Consider the following 26,583-nt stretch of genomic DNA (forward strand, 5'->3'; position numbering starts at 1 on the left):
GCTCAGCAATACCTCATCTATTATGAATAAATGTTTCAGAATTAAAAAAAGCACACACAGGTACATGTCACCTATATACCAAATACAGGCAGTCCTCGGGTTACGTACAAGATAGGGACTGTAGGTTTGCTCTTAAGTTGAATCTGTATGTAAGTCGGAACTGGCGTCCAGATTCAGCCACTGCTGAAACTGACCGCCAGTTCTGCCTTACATACAGATTCAACTTAAGAACCCCAAGCGTCCCCAAGTCAGCTGCTGCTGAAACTGATCAGCAGCTGATTCCAGGAAGCCCGGGGCAGAGCAACTATGCCTTGGGCTTCCTGTAGTCAGCGCTGGTCAGTTTCAGCAGAGACTGACTTGGGGACACCTGGGGCAGAGCAGCTGGGGTGCTGCTGGGGTGCTCCAGTAGCGCCGCTCCTTGGCGCTACTGGACCAACCCAGCAGCACCCCAACTGCTTTGCCCCAGGCATCCTGATTCAGCCGCTGCTGAAACTGACCAGCAGCGGCTGAATCAGGACCCCTGGGGCAGAACAGCTGGGGTGCTGCCGGGTTGGTCCAGTAGTGCCCAGAGCGGCACTGCGGGACCAACCGGCAGCGCCCCAGCTGCTCTGCCCCAGGGTCCACGACAAAAGCCTGGTCTGCTGGGGGGGGCACACTAGCTGCGCCCCCCCCCCAGCAGACCAGGGACACGGGGAGCAAAGCCGCAGAGGCGAGGGACCCCACCGCGGCTGCGGCTTTGCTCCCGGTGTCCCTGGTCTGCTGGGGACCATCTCCAGCAGACCAGAGACACCGGGAGCAAAGCCGCAGCCGCGGCGGGGTCCCCCGCCTTTGAGGCTTTGCTCCTGGTGCACCTGGTCTGCTGGGGACGGTCCCCAGCAGACCAGGGGCACCAGGAGCAGCTTTTCTCGCCCCGGAGGTCAAGGTGGCAGGACCGCTGCCTGCGAGCTCCGGGGCGAGAAAGCCCCGTTCGTAAGTGCGGATCCGACATAAGTCGGATCCGCGTAAGTCGGGGACTGCCTGTAAAATACTTTTCAGTTTCATATATACCAGAGGATGAAAAGTTACCAGATGGATATCTTAAAAATAGATGAATCCTGTACCACTGAAATTAATGTCTAGAAATAAATAAAATACTGCTTTATATTGTTGATACCCTGTAGAAATTCACAGCAAGGCAGCATGCTCTTAAAATTACCTACCTAGCCAGAAAAGTTATGACCAGTAACACTGGTAATTACATATGCCAAGATATGTGTTCCGATCTCACAACTGAAGATGTGAACAGACCAAAAGGATTCATGAACTTCTCCCTGAGATGTAGGATATATTGTAGAAGAGGTTGGGGCATTAGAAAGATTTGTCACAATTAACTAAAGGGAAGATATAAAATATGATGGACTGCTGCTCTGATTTGGTATAGTAAGTCTGTCTGCCTGAACAGTGCTCCTAATAAATACATAAAACAAGATAGTGATTATTTAACAAGAAAAGGCCAAACCTGCATGAAACACGTTCTTCAAAAGATTTATTTACATTCATTCACGTGTTGTGCAATTTAAACTGCCACATCAATCTTCTATTACTTGTAGCACATAGAAGCACCCAGAAGCCCAGATGCTGTTCAAACACAAGAGAGACCCTGTCCCAAATGCTTTCAACTTAATTAGCATCCTCATGAAATTTTAAAGTCTTGTACTACTTATGACAAAACCATATTAAGAGCTGCACTAAGAATATAGATACATGCAAATGAGATACCTCAATTTCTCTGCATCAAAACTATGTGAAATATTTTAGTATGGTAATTTGTGGGTCTGGTGGGAACTTGAGATATATTCAGTGCAATGGGCAGGAATACGGGAATTCATTGTGCTGCTTTAATGGGACTGCTGCTACATGCCTTCGAACACAGAATTGCAACCGAAGTCAATGGGAATGTCCTGACCAAAGGAATGTATTGAACTTACTATGCTATTGGAATTTCTATAGACTCTGCTGCAATTCCCTTTTTCTGTGGTATTTTGGTGGCTCATTGTTCTCTAGATCGGAAATGACACCAAAGCTATATACTTCTGTTTTTCCTTTAAGCCATTTTTAGGTTTGCTTTTATAAAATCTGAAAAATGAAAGTGACGTTAGGGTTGATTATGCATGATGGAGGCACAGGGATGAAAGTTTAAAAAAGTCAGACTTTTTGGAAAACAAAACTCTGACACTAGTTTAGGTCTCTTATAATAAGGCAGTCAAAAAATACACCTTTTTTCCTTTCTCCTTCTCAGGTCACCTTTAGGTACATCATACATCTAGAACTGCTAAAAGCATTAACACTACTGACAATGTAAGATTTGTAGCTGGAATCCAGAGGCAATCATTTTTAGACACGGGAACATTTCTCAATGCAAAAGTAAAGTATATGAATGCATGCTCACACGTGTGTTTACCAAAACTGAGCTATTATTTCAATTTACTTGTTTCTAAGATTTAAAAATAAAAATATATTTTGCAGGCATAAAGTGTTTTTTAATCTGTGAGGTAAAAAGATGGTTTAAAATTTTGCCAATCTACATTTTCAAATTACATAACTCAATGCTCCTTTCCCTTGCAACACCTATATTTTCACCAAAAAACATAAAATGCAATTGGTGGTCTTACTATAAAGTTTGGTGTTTGTTTTAAGATACTACAGGTTGAACCTCTCATATCCAGGACTCCCTGATCTGGCAACATTGTTGGTCCAGCAGGACCACAGATGCTGTTAGACCAGAAAGCCCAGCCACAGAGGCTGAGAGCGGAACTGGTTTGGTCAGTGGCAGCCTGCAGGGGTAGTGACCTGGGACAGAAAGCCCTGGGAGCGGCTGCCGCAGCAGCACACAGGACCAGCAAACCCCAGGAGCAGCTGCACTGCCACACATGAGGCTGGGGCCGGGGAACTCTGGGAGCAGCCACTGCCGTGCACAGGGCTGGAGCCAGAGAACCCCGGGAGCAGCTGCTGCCCCACAAGGAGCTGGGAGCAGCAGATGCAGGCAAGTGAACCAAAGAAGATCAAGTGTCTGGGTTCTCCTGGAGCAGCTGCCAAAAGAGGAGCCCCAGGAGAGCCCAGATGCCTGACCTCCCCTGGTCCGGCAAATTCCCTTGTTCAGGCCACTCTGGTTCTGAGGGTGCCGGACAAGGAAGGTTCAATCTGTAGCATTAAACACTGAAAGGAGCCAGCACTTTGTATACTAAATGCCTCAAATATATAACTTAAGATCTCACTTGTATAAAGAGGCATTCAGACTTAATTAAGTTTAAGCATATAAAACAGCAATGATGTAGGGTAGACTTTTCAAATACACCTACATGAATTAGAAACAAAACAAAAATTCCTTTCAAATAAGATAAAAAATAGGAGTTAAAATTTATATTAAACATTTTCCCTCTCGATTTTCAAACAGATCATTGCAAAAATGGGCTAGTGCATGAGATTAAAGAATTGAAGCTATACATGCTGTTTAGTTTTCATGTCCAGGTTGACTTATCAAATCAGTATTTTTCACTCATTGCATCTTTTGGAGATCTTACCTTATAATGGCAGCCATCATGCTCCCCATTTTACATAAAGACACCAAGACTTGCCCAAGGTCAGAGTTAGGAGCAAAGCGAGGGACATAACTCAAATTTCTTAATTCCTAATCCCTTACACCAATCACTATGCCACTGTACTAACTCATGGAATGCATGCATTGCCTTACTGTTTCGTAATCAAATAGCAAGTGTGACAGTACATTTTTTCCAATTCAATGCTCATATATTCTAGGGTTATCAGTAACAAAATCACTTTATGACAACAATCTTCCTTTCGTTCTTTAGCATCTTGCTTCAGTGCAGACATCTTGCTCCAATAAGGAGGCATTTGATGCACAAAAGAAAAAACACAGGAGAAGTTATGATATTTCTTGCTGACTGGCAGAGTCAGCAAGAACATTCAGTTATATTCCCTATCACTGTTGCAACAGAAATGAAATTGCTTCTGTTATATGCTAACTCAGCACTGGTAAATACAGATCACGCTGTAAGTACAGATTCTTATAATAGCCAAGTCAGGAAAGGTGTGAATGGCAAGATAATCACAATATGCAAGAATTACTCCAGGATATAGTTCATGCTGTAGGATGAAAACAGTCCTCCTGGCAGTTTTGGCACTTAAGTATTGCAAAAGATTGTCCAAAGATGAAATAGACTCAACAGGTAGGACTGCAAAAGTGAGGTGGAAGTGAGGAACCCAGCAGTGCACCTAGCTCACTCCCTGCAGCAGCAATCATTTGTCCAGTAGTAGCGACTGCAGTAGAAAGGAAGAAACAACAGCCCAACCAGTGCTTCCCACCATGCCTCCTGGAGAATCAGGACACACTTACTTCTTCACTAACAGAAACTGAAGCAGCACAGCTTCCCATACGTTACAGATATGCTGCTGTTTATTTGGACAGCTAATCTTTGACACCTCCTGCCAGCCTCAATACCAAACTTATAGGGGAAATGGGGGCGGGGGGAGAGATGGGTAACGAGGGAGAAAAGGAGCGGGGATTGTGTAAACTAGTACTTGGTCTAGGAATAACTATTCAGTGGGTTGTGTTATATATATTTGTGTGTGTGTGTGTCCACACACACACACACTTTAACATGACTACATTAAGGGCATACAGTTGTGGGGAGGAAACAATTTTCATGGCCTATATAATGGTCAAAGATCTGATGGAAAAATTTCACATGCAAACAAGATAGCAAAGTCTGTATGTATGTGGATGGGTGGCATGGTATGTAGAAGAGGCTGATCAACATCTTCTGAATTTCGAAATTACTATTTAAGAAGTAACTATTAATTTTCTCTCTTCCCACAACACCAGCTCTCATACACAGATATAATGCAAAGCATACCTGAAATGTGAAACACATAACTAACCTGAGTAGCCAAATTATTCTACTTTCCCATTACTCCTCACCTCTTGGTAACTACTACTGCATCGTGCCAATTTCAGACTAAATTCTTAGGTCGGGGAGAAAGAAAATAGCTTTTATATTTTTGAACACTCTAAACAATGTGGGGCACTGTTAACGAGTTAGTCATAACAATTAAGTATTTTGACACCCATATCCAAATTGCACAAATATTTGGTTTGATACTTTTAAAAATGTAACAAATATACAGTTGAGTAGCAAAAAAGTAGTTCATTTTATGCCACGTTTCTGAGAGCATCAACCGTTGCCATATGATACTGGAGAAGGTGCAAAATTTGACCTCAATCCCATGCACACAGAACAACCTGTTAATAGCTATACATATGCTTAGTTTAAGCAGTCTTTTTCCCTGTGTAAACAGGCTTTTTCGTCTCAAGTGACTTTATCTTCTGATTTGTGCAGGAGAGAACACTTATCTTCACTGATGGAATTGTAAGATTTTGAGTTTGTTACCTCAGAATACAGTCATTAAAACAAATTTATTTCAAAACCAGAAGGTTTATATTTAGAAATTTATGTGCCTGGTATTTTCCAAGAATTCACCATAGAGCCAGCTTTCACTAAACTCTTTAGAGTGTTCCATAGCTTCAAAAAGGCGTCTGTACTCTTCTGGGTACAAATGGCCTGTTACAATGTTTTCCGGTATTTCTAGCTGCTTTAATAATTTACTCCCACTGTCTGGACTCCATGAGCTGAAACACAAGACATTACAAAAGAAAAAGTCATATTTTAGCATTTAAGTTAAAAGGAAAAACAGTAAGATGCAACACTGGGTACAATTCATTCTCTCAAAATTGCAGGCTGTCAAGAATTCCCTCATGTGACAGCCATTATTTTCTGTGAATGTTCACCATAGAGGCCTTTGTCCATTAGATTCAAGAGTTTAATCACAAACTTCTCAGTTGGCAAATTTTTCCTGCAACTCATTGTATAAACGAAATAATACAGAACCTAGGGCATGAATGATTCTGAAGCCTGAGAACAATGAAAGTCACAATTGTCATGAGGGTAACATTCTAAAGTTAAGGGTTTAATTACACCTCCCTTCCTTTTTCTCCATATCTGAGGTAGTCTGCTTCAGTGTACCCACTATTTCTCCCACACATTATGTCACTGCTATACAATTTAGATTTTGTACCTTTCCTACAGGTATCTTGACTGCATTTATTTTCAAGGCAAGGAAAAAAATATGTTTATTATTTATACTCATCTTGCTCAATAAATTATAGAATTTCATTAGCATATTTCTGGGGGGATTATCCACCCAAACTATTGACTACAAACCAGTGGCAACGAAAGAAAAAAAAAAAACTAGTTTGTTTACTGTACTAGAAGAACCAGAGGCAGGTTCTTCTCAGGGAGCATTCATTTTTCAAGAATGGGAAGAGGACACCCCGGGAGTAAGCATAGCGAGAGTGATTAATAATTACTTATTTACATCAAGTAATTAATTAGGGTCTGCCCCACCTTCACGTATGGATTAAAAATTGTGATGATGGTTAAAGAGAACTTTTTAACCATCATCAGCTACACAATTTTTAATCCATACGTGAAGGTGGGGCAGACCCTATATGGCCCACTGCAGCCCAGTGTCGTGCTCTGGATGTGCCCACCTTAAATCACTTGCATGATAGCAACAGATTTGCTTACATAGCCAGGAGCATAGAGAAGCCAACACTCATGAACAAAAGAGCATGTCCTCTTTTAATAAGGCTCAGGACAGGACAAGTTCAAATCAACAGTTCATAAACAGTCTCTGAATCCTCTTTCTGTTCCCACACAGACTCTAGTGAGTTAAGTCTCCCAGAGCCTGAGAGGAAAGAACCCACCATCCAGCTACTGCAGCCTGCATGGATTTCACTCCCCTCTCTCTCAGCTCCCTCTTCCTACTTACATAGCTGAGCCCTATGGCAGGACAGGGCCTTCTCAGTTAAACTCCAGCTGTTGGGTCCAGCCTGTCCCTTGTAGTAGCAGATGCTTTCATACCACAGTACTGTATTTTTAGTTATTTTTCTAAGATATTTTAATACAGCCTTATGTAGAACATTTTGTTGAAATTTAAATTTATATACAAACCCAAAGATATAATGGGAAACCTGAACATATTACTGAGCCTTTACAGAAACAAGATCAGGTAAAGAAACTTGTTAATATTTTCCTGTAATTTTATTAACATCCAAGAAACTAACAATTTATTATATTTAATAATTTCCACTCTGTCATCTGATTTTTCAGAATAAGCACACGGACCCCTCTTCTACATTAGCACCATTATATAGTTTCATTTGTTAAAAAATATCCAGATAGAGCAGGGAATGTAAAACCTCTTTTAATTGGCTAACCCGTTTAACATATTGTTTAACCGGTTAACTGATTAAAGAGGGATAGTGGGGGTGGGAGGCTTCTCCTCCCCTCCCCTGCCACAGACAGGGGCTGCTTCAGCCCAGCCAGAGCAATTCCTAACTGTGTGGCACACTGGCCCACCACGGACAAGCTGCTTCAGCCAGGACATGGGAGCAAGCCCTTCCTGCACAAAGCACAGGAAGCCTAGGCCCACAGCTGTTAAAGGTGAGGCTTACCAGTTAACAAGTTAAACCTCCACATCCTTAATTCAGAGCTGTGGGTTGGCAATGTTGATTTTGGTATGCAACTTACTATTATTATTCATGTTTGTAAACTGCATTTGAGACTATATTTATGAAAAAAAATACTGGCATACATTTCATTCATGGGTCTTGTGAAAAACTGTTACCTAACTTTTCCATACTTACTTAAGTTTATCAATTAGTTTAGATTTGCGTTTAGCCAGACACTGTTGTACCATCAGTATAAAAGTAGATGAATTTGCAGTTGTCATGCCACCTGTGAATAAATTCCACCGTGGGGTCATTCGTACTAAACATAAGTGGTTGTTTGGCAGCAGCTGCAACAACAAAAAAGTTAATGAAAAGGTCATTATTAAGACTGCATCTGGCCTTGGTACAAAAAGTATTTCATTGACATCATAAAGAAAGATTTCTCAAAGTAAACAGCTCTTTTAGTGAGCAGAAAAAGGCATAATGAGATCCAACAGTTAGCAACAGATGCTAGATAAATACAGACTCAAAATAAGGTACAATTCCTTTAAAAAAAACAAAAACAAACAAACAAAAAAAAACAGTGAAGGTAATCAACCATCGAACAATTTACCTAAGGACAAGATAGATTTTCCATCATTTTGAGTCTCTAAATCATCCTAGACTAGCGAGCGGACTGTATATGTGGTCCACCTTCATCTCAGTGAGTCACAAGACTGTCATAATCAAGACAGTTTCCTGGGACAGGATAGTTTTGTTAACTGTGCTTGTGTACTTAGAATCTGCAGTGTGCGCCAACTGAACCATAGCAGTGCTTTGAACGCAGAGGGAGCACACAGCTTTTACAGTCAATGTCATGTGCAATTAGCATGCATCTCACTTCATGTGCCCTTGTTTTGTGTGTAAAACCAGTACAAAAAATGATATGGACGGAAACCAATGGAATCTGGCAAACCTGTGCGTGAGTAATGGTGAACAAAAAGTGTTGCGAGCCTTATGTAGAACTCTGATGGGTCGCATGTTGCTCTTAGGCCACAGGTTGCCCACCACTGCTCTAAATCAAGACAGGAGATCTGTCTAAAAGATGTGCTATAGTGCAAACAGAAGCTATGGGCTTGATGAATCAATTTTCAGATGAGATTATTTTGGCCTGTGTCAATGCAAGAGGTTACATTAAATAAACCTAATGGCCTTTCCTGTCCTTAAAACATCTGACTAACTCATTTTAATTATCTGTCTTTTGGACAGATACGGAATACTGTGTGTAACATTTGTGCAGATTATCCTCCCATCTGAGAAGTGTATGAAGAACTTATTTTTAAAGATAAAGGTAGTTTTGTACTGGCAAAGACAGATATAAGATCCAATAGATCTTTCCCATCTCCAATTTCCCTGAAGCTATAAAGCAGTCTTAATGTATCTTCACCAATCCTTTTGGTATGCAGCTATCAGCTAAAGCAGGGTTGGGGAACTTCAGGCTCACCTAGATTCAGCCCCCAAGGTTCAGAACTCCACCCCAATATTGGGAGCCCATGCTGGTGCTCCAGCCCCCACCTTCCACTGCGGGGCTGGAGCACACAAAAACTACTAGCCTGGGTCCCGATCCATAAAAGGTTCTCTACCTCTGAGCTAAAGTGTCACTTCTTATGAACTGTGCTTAATTATAGTGGCATTTTATGTGTATCTATAAAGCTGTCTTATATAGTATCAAAAAATTCAAAGTTACATTGAAATTTACAAAGACACACCAAATCCTTTAGATTTGCTACAATCTTAGGTTAAAGAGACACATCACTGGGTAACGTAATATACTGATGAGTTTTAGAACCAAATTCTTTAAAAATTGATAGAAATGCCTCTTTTTTAAATTTCAGGATTTTGTTTCAATTTAAACATTGTCCTTGGCATTTAAATGTCGTGTTAGCACAAGAACATGCATTTTCATCATCTAAGCTGAATGAAGTACTAAACAAATAAGATGCCAAAGTAGATTTTCATTTTTCTCAACTGTTTTACTAATCTAATGCGTTACTAGTAACCAATAACAAAATGTATTACTTAAAAGATGATTCTTAACTCAAGTGTCTCTTCAAAAAGTCACATTTTCATCTTTTCTCATTTATTCTGTCTGTTTGCCACACTTCTGTCACATTGGTTAATGAAAAGATACTAGCTGAGTTCAGTGTCACTTTTGCTTATAATCACAATTCCACTTCCTATATACAGAGCTCATGGTATCCGAATTCTCAACAATGAAGGGAATGAGTTTAAAAGTTTCAGTTAAATCATGGGAATTTGTAAATATTCTTATCACAATTTGTAAAACAGTTTAAAAAAAAACACACACAAAAAACTGTGTTTTGAGCCTATATTGTTTGACAGACTCTTTAAAGAAAGAGACCATAGTGCTTACCATGCTCTTTTGTATTCCAAGTCCCCTGGTTTTTGAATTAGTCAAAAATGAAGACCAAGGTTCCTGGGAGGAAAAAAACCATTTGAAATGTTTTGTAAAGGCTTCATAATTGTTTAAATCTTTTGCCAAATATTACATAAAAACATATTCATTTCCAAAACTTGTTCTACACATGGGGTGAATACAGTATACTGAAAATAAAAATATGAATTCAAGTCTTTTAAAAAAATACATTGGCCCAATTCAGAAAGTTACTTAACTATGTGAGTAGTCCCATTTCCTTCAGTAGACCCAAAAGCTACAAAACTAAAAATACCTTCAGATTTCCAAGTTCTTCCCACCTTTGGAAATATGGCCCTTTATAGCCAAAATTGCACATGGACATAGACATTTATATTAGCTTAATTTCCAAAAGAAACCCCAGCATAAATCCCTAGTATGTCCAGCAACTGTCAATTCATACATGCTATAGTTCCATCTACAGTTGCCTACTGTTTGTTCATAGGGTACTTCCTGCCTATGCCTCGTGTCTAGTGCCGGGTGCATCTCTCTGCCCATGGGTTCTGTCATAGTATTTAGCTGGCCCCCATCACTGTAGTATCTCAGCATCTACTATACATTTCTGATCATATGGTCACAGCCCCTGTGAGGTAGGTCAAGAATAAATTCATTTTATAGATGGAAAATGAGCCATAAAGACTTGAGTGACCTTGAACAAAGTTCACAGTCTTTAGCAGAGGCAGGAACTGAACCCAGATCTCCTAGTACAAAGTCCCAACCACAAGATCACCATTCTTCTCTGATGTTTTCCTAGCTCTCCATCTTTCAATCAAAGCACAAGTCAGAGTCAAATGAATTATGGTACCATACATTGGTTACAAGTGGTAAACAGACTTGCTGCTATCAAAGGCAAATAGACTAGCTGGTCCCAATCTTTTAGGGGTGAGGAGATTGGAACAGTACAAGAAGAATCAGTGTGGGTCGGGGGTTGAATCAGGAGGAGTTGGAGCATGCTTCCATCAGACTACAAAGCAGGAACATTATTTTTATTCACTTGATGCCAAGACAAACTTATCAAGAGATACTAAAAAAAAACCCATTCGGCCAATCTTTAAAAATCTGAAACACAAAATTGCTTCTGTCAAGAAAACCTAAGTGACCTGGGGACTAGGGATGTTAAATTTACTTTAATCAACTAGTCGATGGATTTTCAGTGGGGAGCACAGCGAGATTAGTTCCCGCCCCGAAGCTAACCCTGCTGCAGCTCTGCCTTTTAAATGGAGTAAGAGCTGGCAGGCTCTTAATCCAATTAAAAGCAGAGGCACATCTGGGACTAGGCATGAGCTCGGAATCAGCCAGTTCCCAGCTCCTGCTGGGTCCCTGCTACCCATGCCCCCTGCAGAGATGGTACTGGAGCAAACCAGCTTTTAAGCCAGCTTCCCCAGCACTGGCTCCTGCTTCCTCCCCCTGCTACCTCCAATACAGGCAGCAAGAGTGGGGAGAGCGACTAGTCAACTAGTCACTTACATCCGTACTGGGGACTTGAAAATAAAATAAGCTTACTAGCATTTTTTTTAATTTTCCATTATAGGACTGCATTTGTTGGGTGTTTTTTTGGTTTTAAAAAGCAACCTGTCCACGCTCGCTGCTGGGTTTATTGTTTTTAATTTAGAAGAGAGATGTTCCAAATTTCAAAGTGTTACTTTTAGATCTAACCTAAAAAAAAATTGTTAACATTTCAATCTGATTTGAGTTTAAAAAAAAAAAAATGTAAATTTCTGCAGTAAGAGTGAATAAAGACATTTTACACAGGGGTAAGCAAGTACTGCCCATAAGCCAGATGCGATCCGCCAAGCCTTTCGATCTGGCCTGCAGTCTTCCCTGCCAAGACCCCAAGGCAGACTCTCTGCCTGCTTCAACCTGAGGCTGGCAGGTCCCTCCAGGTGCGCGAATCCCTGGTGGTGGTGAGAGGTAAGGGCCAAGACATCACATGCTGCCCTCACTCCCTGCTCCATCACGCCTTTCCATAAAAAAGTGCATGCCTTGACCACTTACCAAAACTTTGGAGTTGCCCCCCAAAAAATGATTGCCCATCCCTGATTTTATGTCACAAGTTAGGAAGACAGGAAGTTCTGAAGAAAATATTGATAGATCGTTAATTATAATGGTACCCCATAAGAACATTTTCAACACAGAAAACTACAAATATGTACTATTTTAGAAAATTTCATTGTTTACTATAAAAAGCACTTAGCTCAGTAGACACCACAGACAGTACAAAATACTCACCATGTGCAGAAGTTCAATTTCACAGGCTGTTTGCCAAAGCACACTTAATGTTTGATAACTCCTTAGCTCTCCAGGTTTTGCAGTCAGCATCTGGCAGAAAAGCAAAAAGTTGAAAAATAAGATGAATTTTGAATCCACTTATTTCAAAGTCCTTATAAATGTGGCTGGAAAGGTTAGACAAATTCTCCAGAGCCAGCAAATTCAGATTAAAAGTAGAATGTTCAGCTCCACTCACTTACACTCCATGCCAAGCTCAAGCTTAGACCTCATACAACATGCACCACACATATTATTTTAAGCCTCACTGTCACAGGAACACATTAGAAACCATAAGACCACTTCATTTAGCACAACATTTTATTATATAAAATGATATACTTAAACTGCATTAGGTGGTCTATATTAACCATTTTACTAAGAAAGCAAAAAAAAGCAGCTTGTGGAAGAGCAAGAAAACACTCACCCATTCACTCTCTCTCTCTGTAAGGGTATGTCTACACTACCCCCCTCGTTCGAACTGGGGGGGGGGGGTAATGTAGTCATACGGAGTTGCAAATGAAGCCCGGGATTTGAATTTCCCGGGCTTCATTTGCTTAAAGCCGGCCGGCGCCATTTTTAAATGCCGGCTAGGTCGGACCCCGTGCCGCGCGGCTACACGCGGCACGGACTAGCTAGTTCGGATTAGGAAGACTAATCCGAACTAGCTAGTCCGTGCCGCGCGGCACGGGGTCCGACCTAGCCGGCATTTAAAAATGGTGCCGGCCGGCTTTAAGCAAATGAAGCCCAGGAAATTCAAATCCCGGGCTTCATTTGCAACTCCGTATGACTACATTATCCCCCCCCCCAGTTCGAACGAGGGGGGTAGTGTAGACATACCCTAAGAGGCCAAAGAATCACCCAAATTTCAGATGTTACATTATTGCATAAATGTAATTTTTATAGTAAAGTTAGTAAGATTCCTAAGAAAGAGAGTATCACAGCCAATTCGTTAAAACAGCTCCAGATGATGGATTAGATGAATGCCAAACAGCTTTTCTGAGGAACTTTCCTAAGACGACTGGCAATTCAATTAAATACTCAACTTCCAGAAAGGAAAAATACATTTTGGTTATTCCTGAGCTGAGCAAAGACAGAAGTGTGCATCTATTATGGAGTGATTTCATTTTTAAAGTATAGTTACAAAACAATTTGCCACAATGATCAATTGAAAAAATGGAGCTAGATGTATCCCTGCCTAGAAGAGGATTCCAATATTTACCCAAGACAGGCATTCAGCTTTTAGCAGGGGGAGAGGAGCACTTTCAGAGGACGGGTTACAGAAATTACATGAAGCAAATGGAAAATTGGTGTAAGGAAGTAATACCATAATGGTGATACTAAAAGAAATGGGCTGGATAAACTGGATTACATAGGTACACCTAGAAATCGTAATACCTGATATATCAAGATTTAGTGGATTTTATTTTTAAAAAAGGATATGAAAATTGATGCTTCCTGGAGGAGCATGAGCTTTGGTACCAATTCAGATATTTCTTGGGAGGGCAAGCAAATTCTGATGTCCTCCCAACTTGCCAGAGACCTGTGACAGTCTGCGCTTGTGTCACCCCCACTTCAAGGGCATTACATCTCCCTCAGCCATGGACTCCTCTCTCTCTCACCCACAAACCACATAAACGGGTGCCACCAGTAGCTGAATTCTGAGGGATTCCCCTGCACTCTGCCATACAGGAACAGACTCCCTGTGTGCTGAGTTGCAACACCATTTGGCTAGGCCGCACCTCTGATTGTAAAGAGGGGCAGCCAGGTCAAATTTCAGCAGCAATGCTACCACGCAATCAGAGCGATAGTCCAGGCCACTCTGGCAGCAGCTGTACAGATTTAATACAGAATTACAGCTTAAAAGGTACAAGGCCATGCTCTCCAGCTCCTGCCCTATGACCTATACAACTGTAGGCAATTGCTAGCACCTTGGGAGAAAAGGGATTTCACTGGATCCCTCTCTTCCAGAATGCAGTGTGGCAGACCAAATAAAATGATCTGCCAGGCTGACCTCCCAGGTCCCCAGTTGCCCACTCCTCCATCCCCACCCCAGAAGTTGAGTGGTAAGATGAAGTGTGCAAAGCAGCCAATCTGAACAGTAAGTATGGGGGGGGGGGGGGAGAAGAAGGGCAAAACTACATCAACAGAGGTGATCCCAAAGGGACTAACAGGATGAAAACATCTGGAAACTACTGTTACTACATAAAAAATATAATAGAAGTGCTGCTTTTTTATCACTTATCAACATGTGTTTGATATACCGCCTCTACTGACTAAAGAACACTAACTTGTGACACTCATTTCCTTTAAAACAAACTTATTACAAACATTCCTTCAGAAAGAGAAGCAAGTAGCAGAGACACAGTCCCTCCATTTTGTTAGAAAAATATGTTTACATTAAATACATAAATACATAAATACATAAATAAATAAATAAATAAATAAATAAAACAAATGTAAAGCAATAGGGACAAAATGCCTTTACCCAGAATGTTCTAGCATCAGCCTTTCTTTATTAACCAGTGAAATGAAGTTTCTTGTACATAAACATACCTTGTACTCTTTTTCACTAACAAACATGTTCAGCTCTATTCTTCCATATCTGTATATGGAACTGCGTTCATACATGCCAATGATAAGCTTCCAAAGAAAATTTCTTTCCTTTTTTTGGGGGAGGAATCCAACAATTTTTACAGGAACATCTGTTTTGAAAATGAGCAAAGGTATCTTTGAATTTTCAAATATAACTGCACAACCTCATCAACACCAATATGTAAGTTACAAACCCAATGGCAAGTTTTATTTTAACATGAATGTATTTACAGATCCTGTTGTTGCTCAAGTGTGTCTTAAAGTACAACCTACCGCTGAACGCAGTTTCTGTCTGAATCTTCCTTCAGGAGGTGCAAACAACTGAGACTACATACAGTGAACCCTCGCTACTTCGCGGTTCGACTATCGCGGATTCACGACTTCGCGGACTTTTTTCATTACATTATGTATATACGTGAATCCGCGATGGTCGAACCGCGAAGTAGCGGTTACCAAAACTTTAAAAAGCCTCCGGGGAAGCCGGCGGGGGGGCATCCCAGGCGCGCCTGGGCTGCTCCCCCGCCGGAGCCCCTCCGCGGCTTTCAAAGCCTCGGGGGAAGCCGGCGGGGGGGCATCCCAGGCGCGCCTGGGCTGCTCCCCCGCCGGAGCCCCTCCGCGGCTTTCAAAGCCTCGGGGGAAGCCGGCGGGGGGGCATCCCAGGCGCGCCTGGGCTGCTCCCCCGCCGGAGCCCCTCCGCGGCTTTCAAAGCCTCGGGGGAAGCCGGCGGGGGGGCATCCCAGGCGCGCCTGGGCTGCTCCCCCGCCGGAGCCCCTCCGCGGCTTTCAAAGCCTCGGGGGAAGCCGGCGGGGGGGCATCCCAGGCGCGCCTGGGCTGCTCCCCCGCCGGAGCCCCTCCGCGGCTTTCAAAGCCTCGGGGGAAGCCGGCGGGGGGGCATCCCAGGCGCGCCTGGGCTGCTCCCCCGCCGGAGCCCCTCCGCGGCTTTCAAAGCCTCGGGGGAAGCCGGCGGGGGGGCATCCCAGGCGCGCCTGGGCTGCTCCCCCGCCGGAGCCCCTCCGCGGCTTTCAAAGCCTCGGGGGAAGCCGGCGGGGGGGCATCCCAGGCGCGCCTGGGCTGCTCCCCCGCCGGAGCCCCTCCGCGGCTTTCAAAGCCTCGGGGGAAGCCGGCGGGGGGGCATCCCAGGCGCGCCTGGGCTGCTCCCCCGCCGGAGCCCCTCCGCGGCTTTCAAAGCCTCGGGGGAAGCCGGCGGGGGGGCATCCCAGGCGCGCCTGGGCTGCTCCCCCGCCGGAGCCCCTCCGCGGCTTTCAAAGCCTCGGGGGAAGCCGGCGGGGGGGGGCATCCCAGGCGCGCCTGGGCTGCTCCCCCGCCGGAGCCCCTCCGCGGCTTTCAAAGCCTCGGGGGAAGCCGGCGGGGGGGCATCCCAGGCGCGCCTGGGCTGCTCCCCCGCCGGAGCCCCTCCGCGGCTTTCAAAGCCTCGGGGGAAGCCGGCGGGGGGGCATCCCAGGCGCGCCTGGGCTGCTCCCCCGCCGGAGCCCCTCCGCGGCTTTCAAAGCCTCGGGGGAAGCCGGCGGGGGGGCATCCCAGGCGCGCCTGGGCTGCTCCCCCGCCGGAGCCCCTCCGCGGCTTTCAAAGCCTCGGGGGAAGCCGGCGGGGGGGCATCCCAGGCGCGCCTGGGCTGCTCCCCCGCCGGAGCCCCTCCGCGGCTTTCAAAGCCTCGGGGGAAGCCGGCGGGGGGGCATCCCAGGCGCGCCTGGGCTGCTCCCCCGCCGGAGCCCCTCCGCGGCTTTCAAAGCCTCGGGGGAAGCCGGCGGGGGGGCATCCCAGGCGCGCCTGGGCTGCTCCCCCGCCGGAGCCCCTCCGCGGCTTTCAAAGCCTCGGGGGAAGCCGGCGGGGGGGCATCCCAGGCGCGCCTGGGCTGCTCCCCCGCCGGAGCCCCTCCGCGGCTTTCAAAGCCGCGGAGGGGCTCCGGCGGGGGAGCAGCCCAGGCGCGCCTGGGATGCCCCCCCGCCGGCTTCCCCCGAGGCTTTGAAAGCCGCGGAGGGGCTCCGGCGGGGGAGCAGCCCAGGCGCGCCTGGGATGCCCCCCCCCGCCGGCTTCCCCCGAGGCTTTGAAAGCCGCGGAGGGGCTCCGGCGGGGGAGCAGCCCAGGCGCGCCTGGGATGCCCCCCCCCGCCGGCTTCCCCCGAGGCTTTGAAAGCCGCGGAGGGGCTCCGGCGGGGGAGCAGCCCAGGCGCGCCTGGGATGCCCCCCCCCGCCGGCTTCCCCCGAGGCTTTGAAAGCCGCGGAGGGGCTCCGGCGGGGGAGCAGCCCAGGCGCGCCTGGGATGCCCCCCCCCCGCCGGCTTCCCCCGAGGCTTTGAAAGCCGCGGAGGGGCTCCGGCGGGGGAGCAGCCCAGGCGCGCCTGGGATGCCCCCCCCCCCCCGCCGGCTTCCCCCGAGGCTTTGAGGATCCTACTTCTACTTCGCGGATTTTCATCTATCGCGGTAGGGTTTGGAACCTATCTACCGCGATAAACGAGGGTTCACTGTATCCCACCATACACTGTTTTACCTCTTACTAAAATGCCAGACTACTTAAGTAAATTTGAGGATTAACTACTGGAGAAGTAGCATCTTTGACTGTATTAAAGAGGAAGGGAGATGTACTTCCTTTATACAAAATTAAATAAAGCCCTTAAGCAGCTGCCAAACTGCCTCTGAGGCCTCAATTCCTTCCCCCAACACTGGCTGATTTTCAATTTACCTGCTGTCCAAGGAACTGCCAAGATGCCCAAATTTTCAAAAAGTTTCTCAGAGTACATAGCAGGTGGTTTCATAGATCCACACCCCAAAGGATCCAATCTGAAGAAGTCACAATAAACTACTTCTAATTGTCCATGTAGGCTGTTCTCTAGAGACTGAAAGCAATGGTGAAGTCAAATTTTAAGTATTTAGTATCAATAACTTGGACACATCCTAGCTATTTTTCCATCCTAAAACAAACAACTCTCAATGAATTATCTTTAAAACAAACAGATTATGTAAACACTACTTAAAAATTAAAACAATATTTCTCAGAGATAGCTGTTGAAGTGATGCATGCTGAATCACTTTTGATGTAAGACCGATGTATTTTGACATATTTTGCTTTACTAGAACTTTACACTGCACTAATAAGCTTATATTATTTTTGGTAACTTTTTTTTTTTTAAGTTCAACTAGCCATATACATCTGAAGATTCCATATCAATTTGTAATTGTAAATTAAGTCTCCTTACAACTAGATGAAAAAGTACAATTAAAAATGAACACACAGTGGCTACGTCTACACTGGCACAATCTTGCGCCAGAGATATGCAAATGAGGCTAAGCGTGGAATATCGCCGAGCCTTATTTGCATACCTAATGAGCCGCCATTTTTGCGGAAGAGGCTCTTGCACTAGAAGAAGCTGTCTACACTGCCCCTTCTTGTGCAAGAAAAGGCAGTATAGACAGCTCCTTCTAGCACAAGAGCCTCTTCCGCAAAATGGCGGCTCATTAGATATGCAAATGAGGCTCAGTGATATTCCACGCTTAGCCTCATTTGAATATCTCTGGTGCAAGATCGCGCCAGTGTAGACACAGCCAGGCAGAAGTTGTAACTCCCAAACCCTAGTCTCTCTGAAACAGCAAAAAAGGCTCCAAATCTGCAGACCACTAGGCCCATGCAGAGCCCCACTAAAATCATGGGCCCAAGAGTCTACATGCATGGAGTCAACCACAGGATCCAGGACAAAAGTTTAATTGGGCAAAATAAGCACTGAAAATAGTTATGAATATTTGTAGAAGCTTCTGAAGGCTACATGAAAACACTGTGCTTAAAACAGTGAGCATCATTTAGGTGACTTAGCGGCAAATCTTGTATATCCCTATTTAAAAGGACCTCAACTTAAAATCCTACACAAACAGGATAAACTTTCTCCCTCTCGTGTGCAGCCAGTAAAAATGTTCTCAAATGTGTAAACAAATTAAAAATATTTTTCCCTATCATCTGTAATATAATCTCTATCTTATGTGTTACTGGTAACAGGCAAAAAAAAAAAAAAAAAAAAAAAAAAAAAATCAAATAGATGTGTGATTTTAAGTTAATTTCTCATTTTGCTATCTCACTGCAAAGTGTCAGATACCCTTAGAAAAAACATACCTGTAAATCTGGAAGGAAAGCTCTGTCACTCTCTAGAGCTACCACTCGGGCACCTGCATTGAGAAGCATCCGGGTCAAGAGTCCAGGACCTGGAAAAGTCAGCACTGTTTGGCTTTATCCTTTAACATTGGCTCTCTAAGGACATAATTAGTCCACATGCCTTTCATTAAAAAATAAGCTTACTTAAATATTTGGAAAAAAAATACATAAGCGACTATGCCCTAAGTCTTCAAAGACTTACACATTTTTAATTTGAGTAAGACTACTCATATCAATCTAGTTAAGCATATATACACATTTTTGCAGCATAAAAGCTTCAGACAGTGGTCAGACACAATCTCTCGCATTTCTGGAGATCACTGTTCTACAATTTTCTCGTCAAGTTCTGATGGTTTAATGGAGCTTCAGTAATGATCTGCATTACTACTATTTAGCAGCTGATCATATCTTGAGCAGTAACTAAGAACTGTGTGTAGAATAGTGGTAGAAATGTAGCTGTGTTAGTCTGGTGCAGCTGAAACAAAAAACAGGACTGTGTAGCACTTTAAAGACTAACAAGATGGTTTAATAGATGATGAGCTTTCGTGGGCCAGACCCACTTCCTCAGATCAAATAGTGGAAGAAAACTGTCACAACCATATATACCAAAGGATACAATTTTAAAAAATGAACACACATGAAAAGGACAAATCAAATTTCAGAACAGAAGGGAGATGGGGAGGGGAAGGGGAGGAGATTTTTACTTCCTCTCCTTCCCTCCTCCATCCCCCTTCTGTTCTGAAATTGGATTTGTCCTTTTCATGTGTGTTCATTTTTAAAAATTGTATCCTTTGGTATATATGGTTGTGACAGTTTTCTTCCACTATTTGATCTGAGGAAGAGGGTCTGGCCCACGAAAGCTCATCACCTATTAAACCATCTTGTTAGTCTTGATAGTGCTACACAGTCCTGTTTTTGTAAGAACTGTGTGGTTGCCATGTAAAGAAAAAGGCAGTGTGAGTTACACTGAGATCACATTTACTGGATTTGTGCTAAGACTAACTTTTACATAAAATGTGTGCAGTACAAAAATATTTCTATGGTCCAGCTCTCCAGGAATGGGGGTGGCAGGTGGTTTTTTAAGACAGCTCGCAATATCTACCAGCTTCCAAGGAGCTGGCTGCTATCCCTCATGTAACCACTGAAATGTTTAGTAGTTAAAGAGTTACCAAATCACCCACTTTTTAACATCCCTAGTGATTATGTAAACAGCCCTACACTTTAGATAATCTGTTCTGAGTTTGGTTTGAAATATTTAGAAAAGAAATAGAATAGGGAACTTTAATAAAAAGCCTTGCAAAGCAATGAGCTACTCTTTGGTAGTTCGGCGACAGCAAGCCCACACTTTTGGCTATTAGAACCTTTACTGACCCGCATTACTGACAAAGGTAATGCCAGCCATGCCAATGGTAAAGTTCTCTTTCACATCCAAGGGGCAGCATCAGACACTCACTTAGTTCCATGAGAGGTCCACACAAAGCAGGTAAAAGCTGATTTTGATATCACAAGCAAAGAATAATTCTTAGAACACACCACCCCATGACTGCACTGCAGTGTCAGCACTTAAGATGAGCTCATATTATGGTGCAGAGCTTAATAGTGTAAGTCACAACCTTCCAGCAAAGACGCAAAAAACTGCTGTGGTACTGAAAGTGTACTTTGTAGAATTGAAGCTACTACTAATAAAGTATGATAATTTCATTTCACGACCCCTCTTCAAATACTGGAGCTTAAAACTAGTTTGCAGAAACTTGCAATAAGATTTAAGATAAATGAACATTTCAGACTGTGTGGACTGTCAACCTAGCCCCACATTATACCAACTCTGAAGACAATGGGCAAGACCCATCATTTCATTCCCAGCATTATGATCTATGTTGTTTTGCTGAGGACCTTTCAAAACCATAAAGTTCATATTTACATGTGAACATTTACAAGGTTCCCCTACATCTCATCCCCCATGAGATGCCAAGCCCAACTGGCCCCCTAACACGGCGGCTCCTACACAACAACGGATGCAGCCACAACCGTAACAAACAAACAAAAAAAACCTGGAGTGCAGCTGCCTCTTTCGTAAGCTAACCCCTTCAATTCTCTGCTGGCCTGGGGTCCCGTGCCGAACTGATGAGGACCAGCTTGCCCCATATGCTGACAAGGTTTTAAGTAGCACTTAGGTAAGCTACATGTCCCACCACCCTCCTCAGTAGGGATGTCAATGGTTAACACTCACTCTTCACGGGTGAGGCTCACAAGTTCTGCCTAACAGGTGGGTAATGGGGGGTGGCAGACGGGGGGGGGGGGGGCTGCTCCAGCCCCATTTGATCGGTTAACTGGTTAATCATTACGTTTAACGTAGTAGTTCAAGGGGATTTCACACCCCTACATCGCAGCCGACTTCCCCGCTAGGGCAGCAGGATCCAGCCGCCCCCTGACCGGGCGCCCTAGATCTGGCGCGGCCTAGCGGCTCTGGGAACGGGGAGGCGGGGCTCGGCGGACGCTTACCCGGCTCGCACTCCAGGACGAGGGGCGGGGGGCCCCGGGCCGGGCCGCGCTGCAGGCTGGCGTGCAGGGTGCGGGCCAGGTCGGGGCAGGCGATGAACCTGCGCAGCGGGGGGGCGCACCGGGCCCTCTTCAACACCAGCTGCGCCGCCTCGGCCGCCTCCGGGAGCCGCAGCGGGAGCCGGGAGTCCGGCCGGTGCCGCGATTCCTGCCCCAGGCCGCGCCGGGGAGCGCGGCAGCCGCCCAGCAGGGGCCCGAGCGCGGCCCCCAGAACAGCCAGCACCGAGCGCCGCCCGTTGGGGCCCGGGCCCGGGCACGCGACCAGCATCCCCACGCGACGGGTCAGAGCCGCACTCCCCCACCCCCACGTGGGTGACCTTCCTCACCGGTAAACACAGGTTAGGCGCCCGCGCAACGTCATTTCCGCTTCCGCCCGGGCTCTCTAGCGCCCCCGCTCTATGGTTGTATGCCGTTCAGTCTCCTTTTCTCTATGGTATCAGCTCTGCGCCGCTGGGAGCCTGCCGCAGAGTCCGCGGGTGCCGCCACGGAGGCCGGGACTCCCCCCGCCCAGCGCCGGCCATGTCCGCCCGGAGCCCTGAGGGGGTAGCCGGGCACCCAGGTAGGAGACGGAGGCTCCTCTGCTGCCCTTCCCCCCCCCCCCGCACGGAGCCGAGTCCGGGTCCGACCCGCCGGGACCGCGCGGGCTGAGGGGTCAGGCGGGAAGCGTTAGAAGCGACGGTGCCGGTCACGGCGGGGGGAGCGAGGTGGAGGCGACGTGGAGCGGGGCGGAGGCTCTCGCGCCGGGGGCTGGTCCCGAGATGCCGCCTCGCTGAGCGCTCCGGCTGCTGCCAGCGCCGCCCCCGGAGCAGGGTCCGTGCGCCGCCGGGCCGGGGCTGCCGCGGGGGGGCGGGAAGGTGCAGGTCCCCGGCGGGCGGGCGGGTGGTTGGACTGACAGATGGGGGCGAGGTAGCTGCGCTGCTCCGGGCGGGAGCGTCCGGCTGGCGCGGGCGGGAGTTCCCAGGCTGGTCCGCGATCGAGGCTAGAAATCCCTCTAGTGCCCGCGTTGCCTGTGCTAGGGGGTGCGTGGATGGGTATGAAGCCGCGGCTCTTACGGTGCGAGGAGCGATGCAGTCCTGCGGACTGAGTGTGCTCTTCCCGCAGCAGAATGTGAGTAATGCGAAAAACAATACCAGCGGGGTTACTCACCTGCGGAAACAGTAGGGTATTAATTAGGCATTTGTGTTCCTTATAACGTAGGGGTTCTGCTGGAGGTCAGTGGACGACGCTGCAGAGTAAATAGGAAGGTTTATTTAAGCAGGTTTTTGAAATGCTGCACACGTTCTAGGTGAATGGGCTTCTGTTGCTCTGTTCCTTCCTTTGGTACTTGTTAATAGGTCCAGTGCCTGCTTCTGTGCCTAGTAGAGTGAATGTGACATAATACTTGTCACTTACACTGCTGCCCTGTTCACTAGGTATTGACTATCAGTTGTGAAACTGAATATAATGGTCATTTTCACTGGGCTGTGGCTATGGAAAAGCTCTGAGCAGCAATAGAGGCACTGGAGATTAGGGATGTAAAATCTCTTTTTACTTGGGGTGGGGGGTGGCCTACTGCCAACAGGGCTTGCTCTTTCTGGGCTGCAGTGTCTCCTGGCCCACAACAGACCCCATGGGACTGGAATAGCCCCCTGCCCTCAGCAGGCAGAGAGCTGCTCCAGGTGTCCCCTCCCCTCACCCAAGTTACCTGGTTAACCATTCACATCCCTAAAGGAGATACCTGCCTGCACTCTCAAGATTGAATTGTTTTACCAGTCATTCATGATTGGATGATAACTTCACAACTGTAAGGCCTAAAAACTTTATTTTTTCAAATGAGAGCTTATGTTCTAGAGAAAGTGCTGGCATAAACTATTTCCCCACCACTGACTTGCCAGGGGAAGTATCTCACTAGTCACTGGTGAGTAAATTTCCCAAGTCCCAGAAATAAAATACTACATTTTGGGGATTTATGCTAATGCTTTTGACTTTTAGAATTCTTTGACCCTTTGGCATTGACAACCAAGTAGTTAATTTAGGTCCTGATTCTGCAAGTGCATTTGAGTACCATGTTAATCTTCATTGAATCTTAGGGGAAATAATCTCTTAAAATGAGTGCTATGTTAATTTTGAACCTCTTTTTGAATGAGAGGCTTTTATGATGTTAATTAATTAATTAGTAAGAGAGACCCCAACAATTTACTGATAATAAAGAGTTTTGTTTTCTTAGAGAAAGTGTTCACTGTGATCTCCAAATATAGTATTGTTGTGCAATTTTGTATCCTTTGTTTTTAAATGATACAGAGGTGTTCTGCAAACACTTCTTGCCTAGATATATTGCTAAATACAGAAATAGTAGTCCCATTGAAACCAGTGGGGTCACTCAGCTTCGTTGGGAAATATGCAAGGCAGTATTGGATGGATTAAAATTCAAGCTTATTCTGTGTCCTTCATAGGCAATAAACTACTGTTTTCTTCACATCAGGATTTATTTGAGTACAGCCTTTCCTTGACTAAAGATTGGACTGGCTTTGGGGTAAATTGTGCTTCCTTTAAAGGGAAATTCATATGTTCTGTTCTTTTTATGGTGTAGAAATAAAAATTATTTTAGATCAATTTTATAGACTTTTCTGTTCAGACATTATGATACAATAACATTGGTTTTATGGTTTCATACTTCCTATCTTTATATTCTTCTGTGTATTTGGGAACTGGGCATGGGGCTTCTAGATACCACAGATAGAGGCCAAAAGAGATTTTTCATATATTAACCTATGCTATTAGGAACATAATCACTTCTGCATTAAATAGAAAAGCATTGATTAGAACGTATTGGCATTAGGTACACAAATGTATCTTGTTTTAAATACTTATTTTTGTTGCAGAATGAAAGCCTGCCAGATAACTACATATTGAGTCTCTTAGGGCTCAAGAAATGCATCTAGCTGTCCTTAAAGTATCTCTCTGAAACTATTGTCGTTTTAGGAAAATGGTAAGTGCTATAATTTTCTGATTTAGAAAAAGACTAAAAAAGATGTATAGTGTAGAAAATTATCATACAATCACAGTAATGTTAAACACTTTCTAATTTATGAAATCTTACGCCTTCACTCAATAAAGAGTAAAATATGTCTGTATAATGGTAGCTAGTGTATTGTTTTAACAAACTAAGCAGCCTAATATAATCGGCAAAGGTGATTCTTGTTGGGCACCCTGAAATTTTTGGTTTCCTTTCATGACTGAGGATTAAAAACATTTGGGTGGCAAGATTAACTATTTGATTTATTTTTCTTGATTCAAACATAGATTAGAATCTGGTCAATACTTTCTCAGGTTATTAAATCAACAAAGAAGCAGAATGTCACTTGCAAGTGTTGCCATAAACATTGGTAGGTACTCCATAAAGAAATGGAAAAAATGTTGTTCCGCAGGTATTTGCCTGTTTCATGTGTGACTTTAGAATACTACAACTGGAAGGGATCTCAAGAGGTCATCAAGTCCAGTCCCCTGCCCTCACAGCAGGACATAGCATCATCTAGATCAGTGGTTGCCAACCTTTTCCAGATGGGGACCCATTTTGACAATTCAGGAAGATTTGGTGACCCAAGGCAATTCAAGAACGGGAGGGGGGGGCAAAGCCACCCGAGGAGACACTTGGCGACCCTTTTGAAATGTAAGGGTGACCCATAGGTTGGGAAACCCTGATCTAGATCATCCCTGATAGTTGTCCTCTTAGAAAAGAGGAGACAAAGGGGGGATATGATAGAGGTCTATAAACTCATGACAGGTATGGAAAAAAGTGAATAAGGAAAAGTTATTTACCTTTTCCCACAATATAAGAGCAAGGGATCACCAAATTAAATTAATAGATAGCAGATTTAAAACAGACAAAGAAAGTATTTCTTCACACAATGCGCAGTCAGCCTGTGGAACTCCTTACCAGAAGATGTTGTGAAGGCCAGGACTTTAACAGGGTTCAAAAAAGAACTAGATAAGTTCATGGAGGATAAGATCATCAATGGCTATCAGCCAAGATGGGTAGGAATGGTGTCCCTAGCCTCTGTTTGTCTGGAAATGGGTGACAGGAGAGGGATCACATGATGATTACCTGTTGTGATCCCTCCCTCTGGGGCATCTGGTATTGGCCACTGTTGGCAGACAGGATAGTGGGCTAGACAGACCTTTGGTCTGACTCAGTATGGCTGCTGTTACGTTCTATCTGACCTGCTCTTAAATATCTCCAGTGATGGAGATGCCACAACCTCCCAGGCAATTTATTCCAGTATTTATCAACCCTTGGATCTAGGAACATTTAAACAAAATTTAGGAGAAGTCACCAGAAATATTTGTAACATTCCAAAAACAAATGATCAGACACCAGTTTTTACACACATATTTCAAACTGCCTTCTATACATAATTTGGGACCCACAAATAGGTGTGAAATCTACTGTTTGTATGGCATCTGTCTGCAATATGAACAGGGCTGGCCTTACCATGAGGTGAACTGAGGCAGCCGCCTCAGGTGCCAGACTCTGTGGGGAGGGGCACCACTAGGACCCAGAGTGTAGAAAATTGTGTCTGCTGATGGTGCATATGTATTCTCTCTGCTCTAGAGTAGAACAGGAGGAAGGCAGAATTGAGACCTTTCAAAGTTTTGGCCCCAATGAGGGAGTATGGGGGCATCATTTGAGCTCCCCGCCTCAGGTGCCAAATGTTATGGGCCAGCCCTGAATACGAAAGACTAAAATGAGGTCATTTCTTGTTGTAATCCATGCTGCTATGTTTCTACAGTTTATAACCCTTAAATTATTCTTTTCTATGCACAAATTAATAAATGGAGGTAATCTGAAGCTTAGCATCAGGCCTTTTGTTTACATCATGGCCAAACTCCAATGACTGGGGAAACAAAAATCTGAGACTGCTTGGAAACCTGTCTCTGCCATATGGCAATGTAAAAAGCTGCCAGACTAGCATCTTAACCCCTTC

The 26,583-nt window shown here is 45.0% G+C and overlaps 2 protein-coding genes across 7 annotated transcripts in view; one reads left to right on the plus strand and one right to left on the minus strand.

The window, feature by feature from the left end:
• Positions 1-1,508: 1,508 nt before the first annotated feature.
• TFB2M (transcription factor B2, mitochondrial) lies at positions 1,509-22,083 on the minus strand. Of its 2 annotated transcripts, none has more exons than XM_075924910.1 (8): positions 21,946-22,083; positions 19,022-19,110; positions 17,603-17,756; positions 14,865-15,013; positions 12,273-12,362; positions 9,984-10,046; positions 7,766-7,917; positions 1,509-5,686 (listed from the first exon to the last, which is right to left on the minus strand). In XM_075924910.1, the coding sequence occupies exons 2-8, from the start codon at positions 19,088-19,090 to the stop codon at positions 5,500-5,502; spliced, it is 864 nt and encodes a 287-aa protein (XP_075781025.1). In that variant the 5' UTR covers positions 19,091-19,110; positions 21,946-22,083; the 3' UTR covers positions 1,509-5,499. The 2 variants fall into 2 exon arrangements, with proteins under 2 accessions (XP_075781025.1, XP_075781024.1); XM_075924909.1 differs by lacking the exon at positions 21,946-22,083 and adding an exon at positions 21,563-21,939.
• The window catches only part of CNST (consortin, connexin sorting protein), an 87,774-nt gene continuing 83,230 nt past the window's right edge, over positions 22,040-26,583 (plus strand). For 3 of the 5 annotated variants that reach the window (XM_075924905.1, XM_075924907.1, XM_075924908.1), the window contains exons 1-2: positions 22,040-22,178; positions 24,481-24,587. The gene's annotated coding sequence lies outside the window, so the exon portion shown is untranslated. Of the gene's footprint in view, positions 22,179-22,235; positions 22,430-22,480; positions 22,727-24,480; positions 24,588-26,583 lie in introns of those variants that run through there. The other 2 variants (XM_075924906.1, XM_025190792.2) reach the window with 2 other exon arrangements.

This window comes from Pelodiscus sinensis, chromosome 3, assembly GCF_049634645.1.
Source record: "Pelodiscus sinensis isolate JC-2024 chromosome 3, ASM4963464v1, whole genome shotgun sequence".
Classification (NCBI taxonomy): domain Eukaryota; kingdom Metazoa; phylum Chordata; order Testudines; family Trionychidae; genus Pelodiscus; species Pelodiscus sinensis.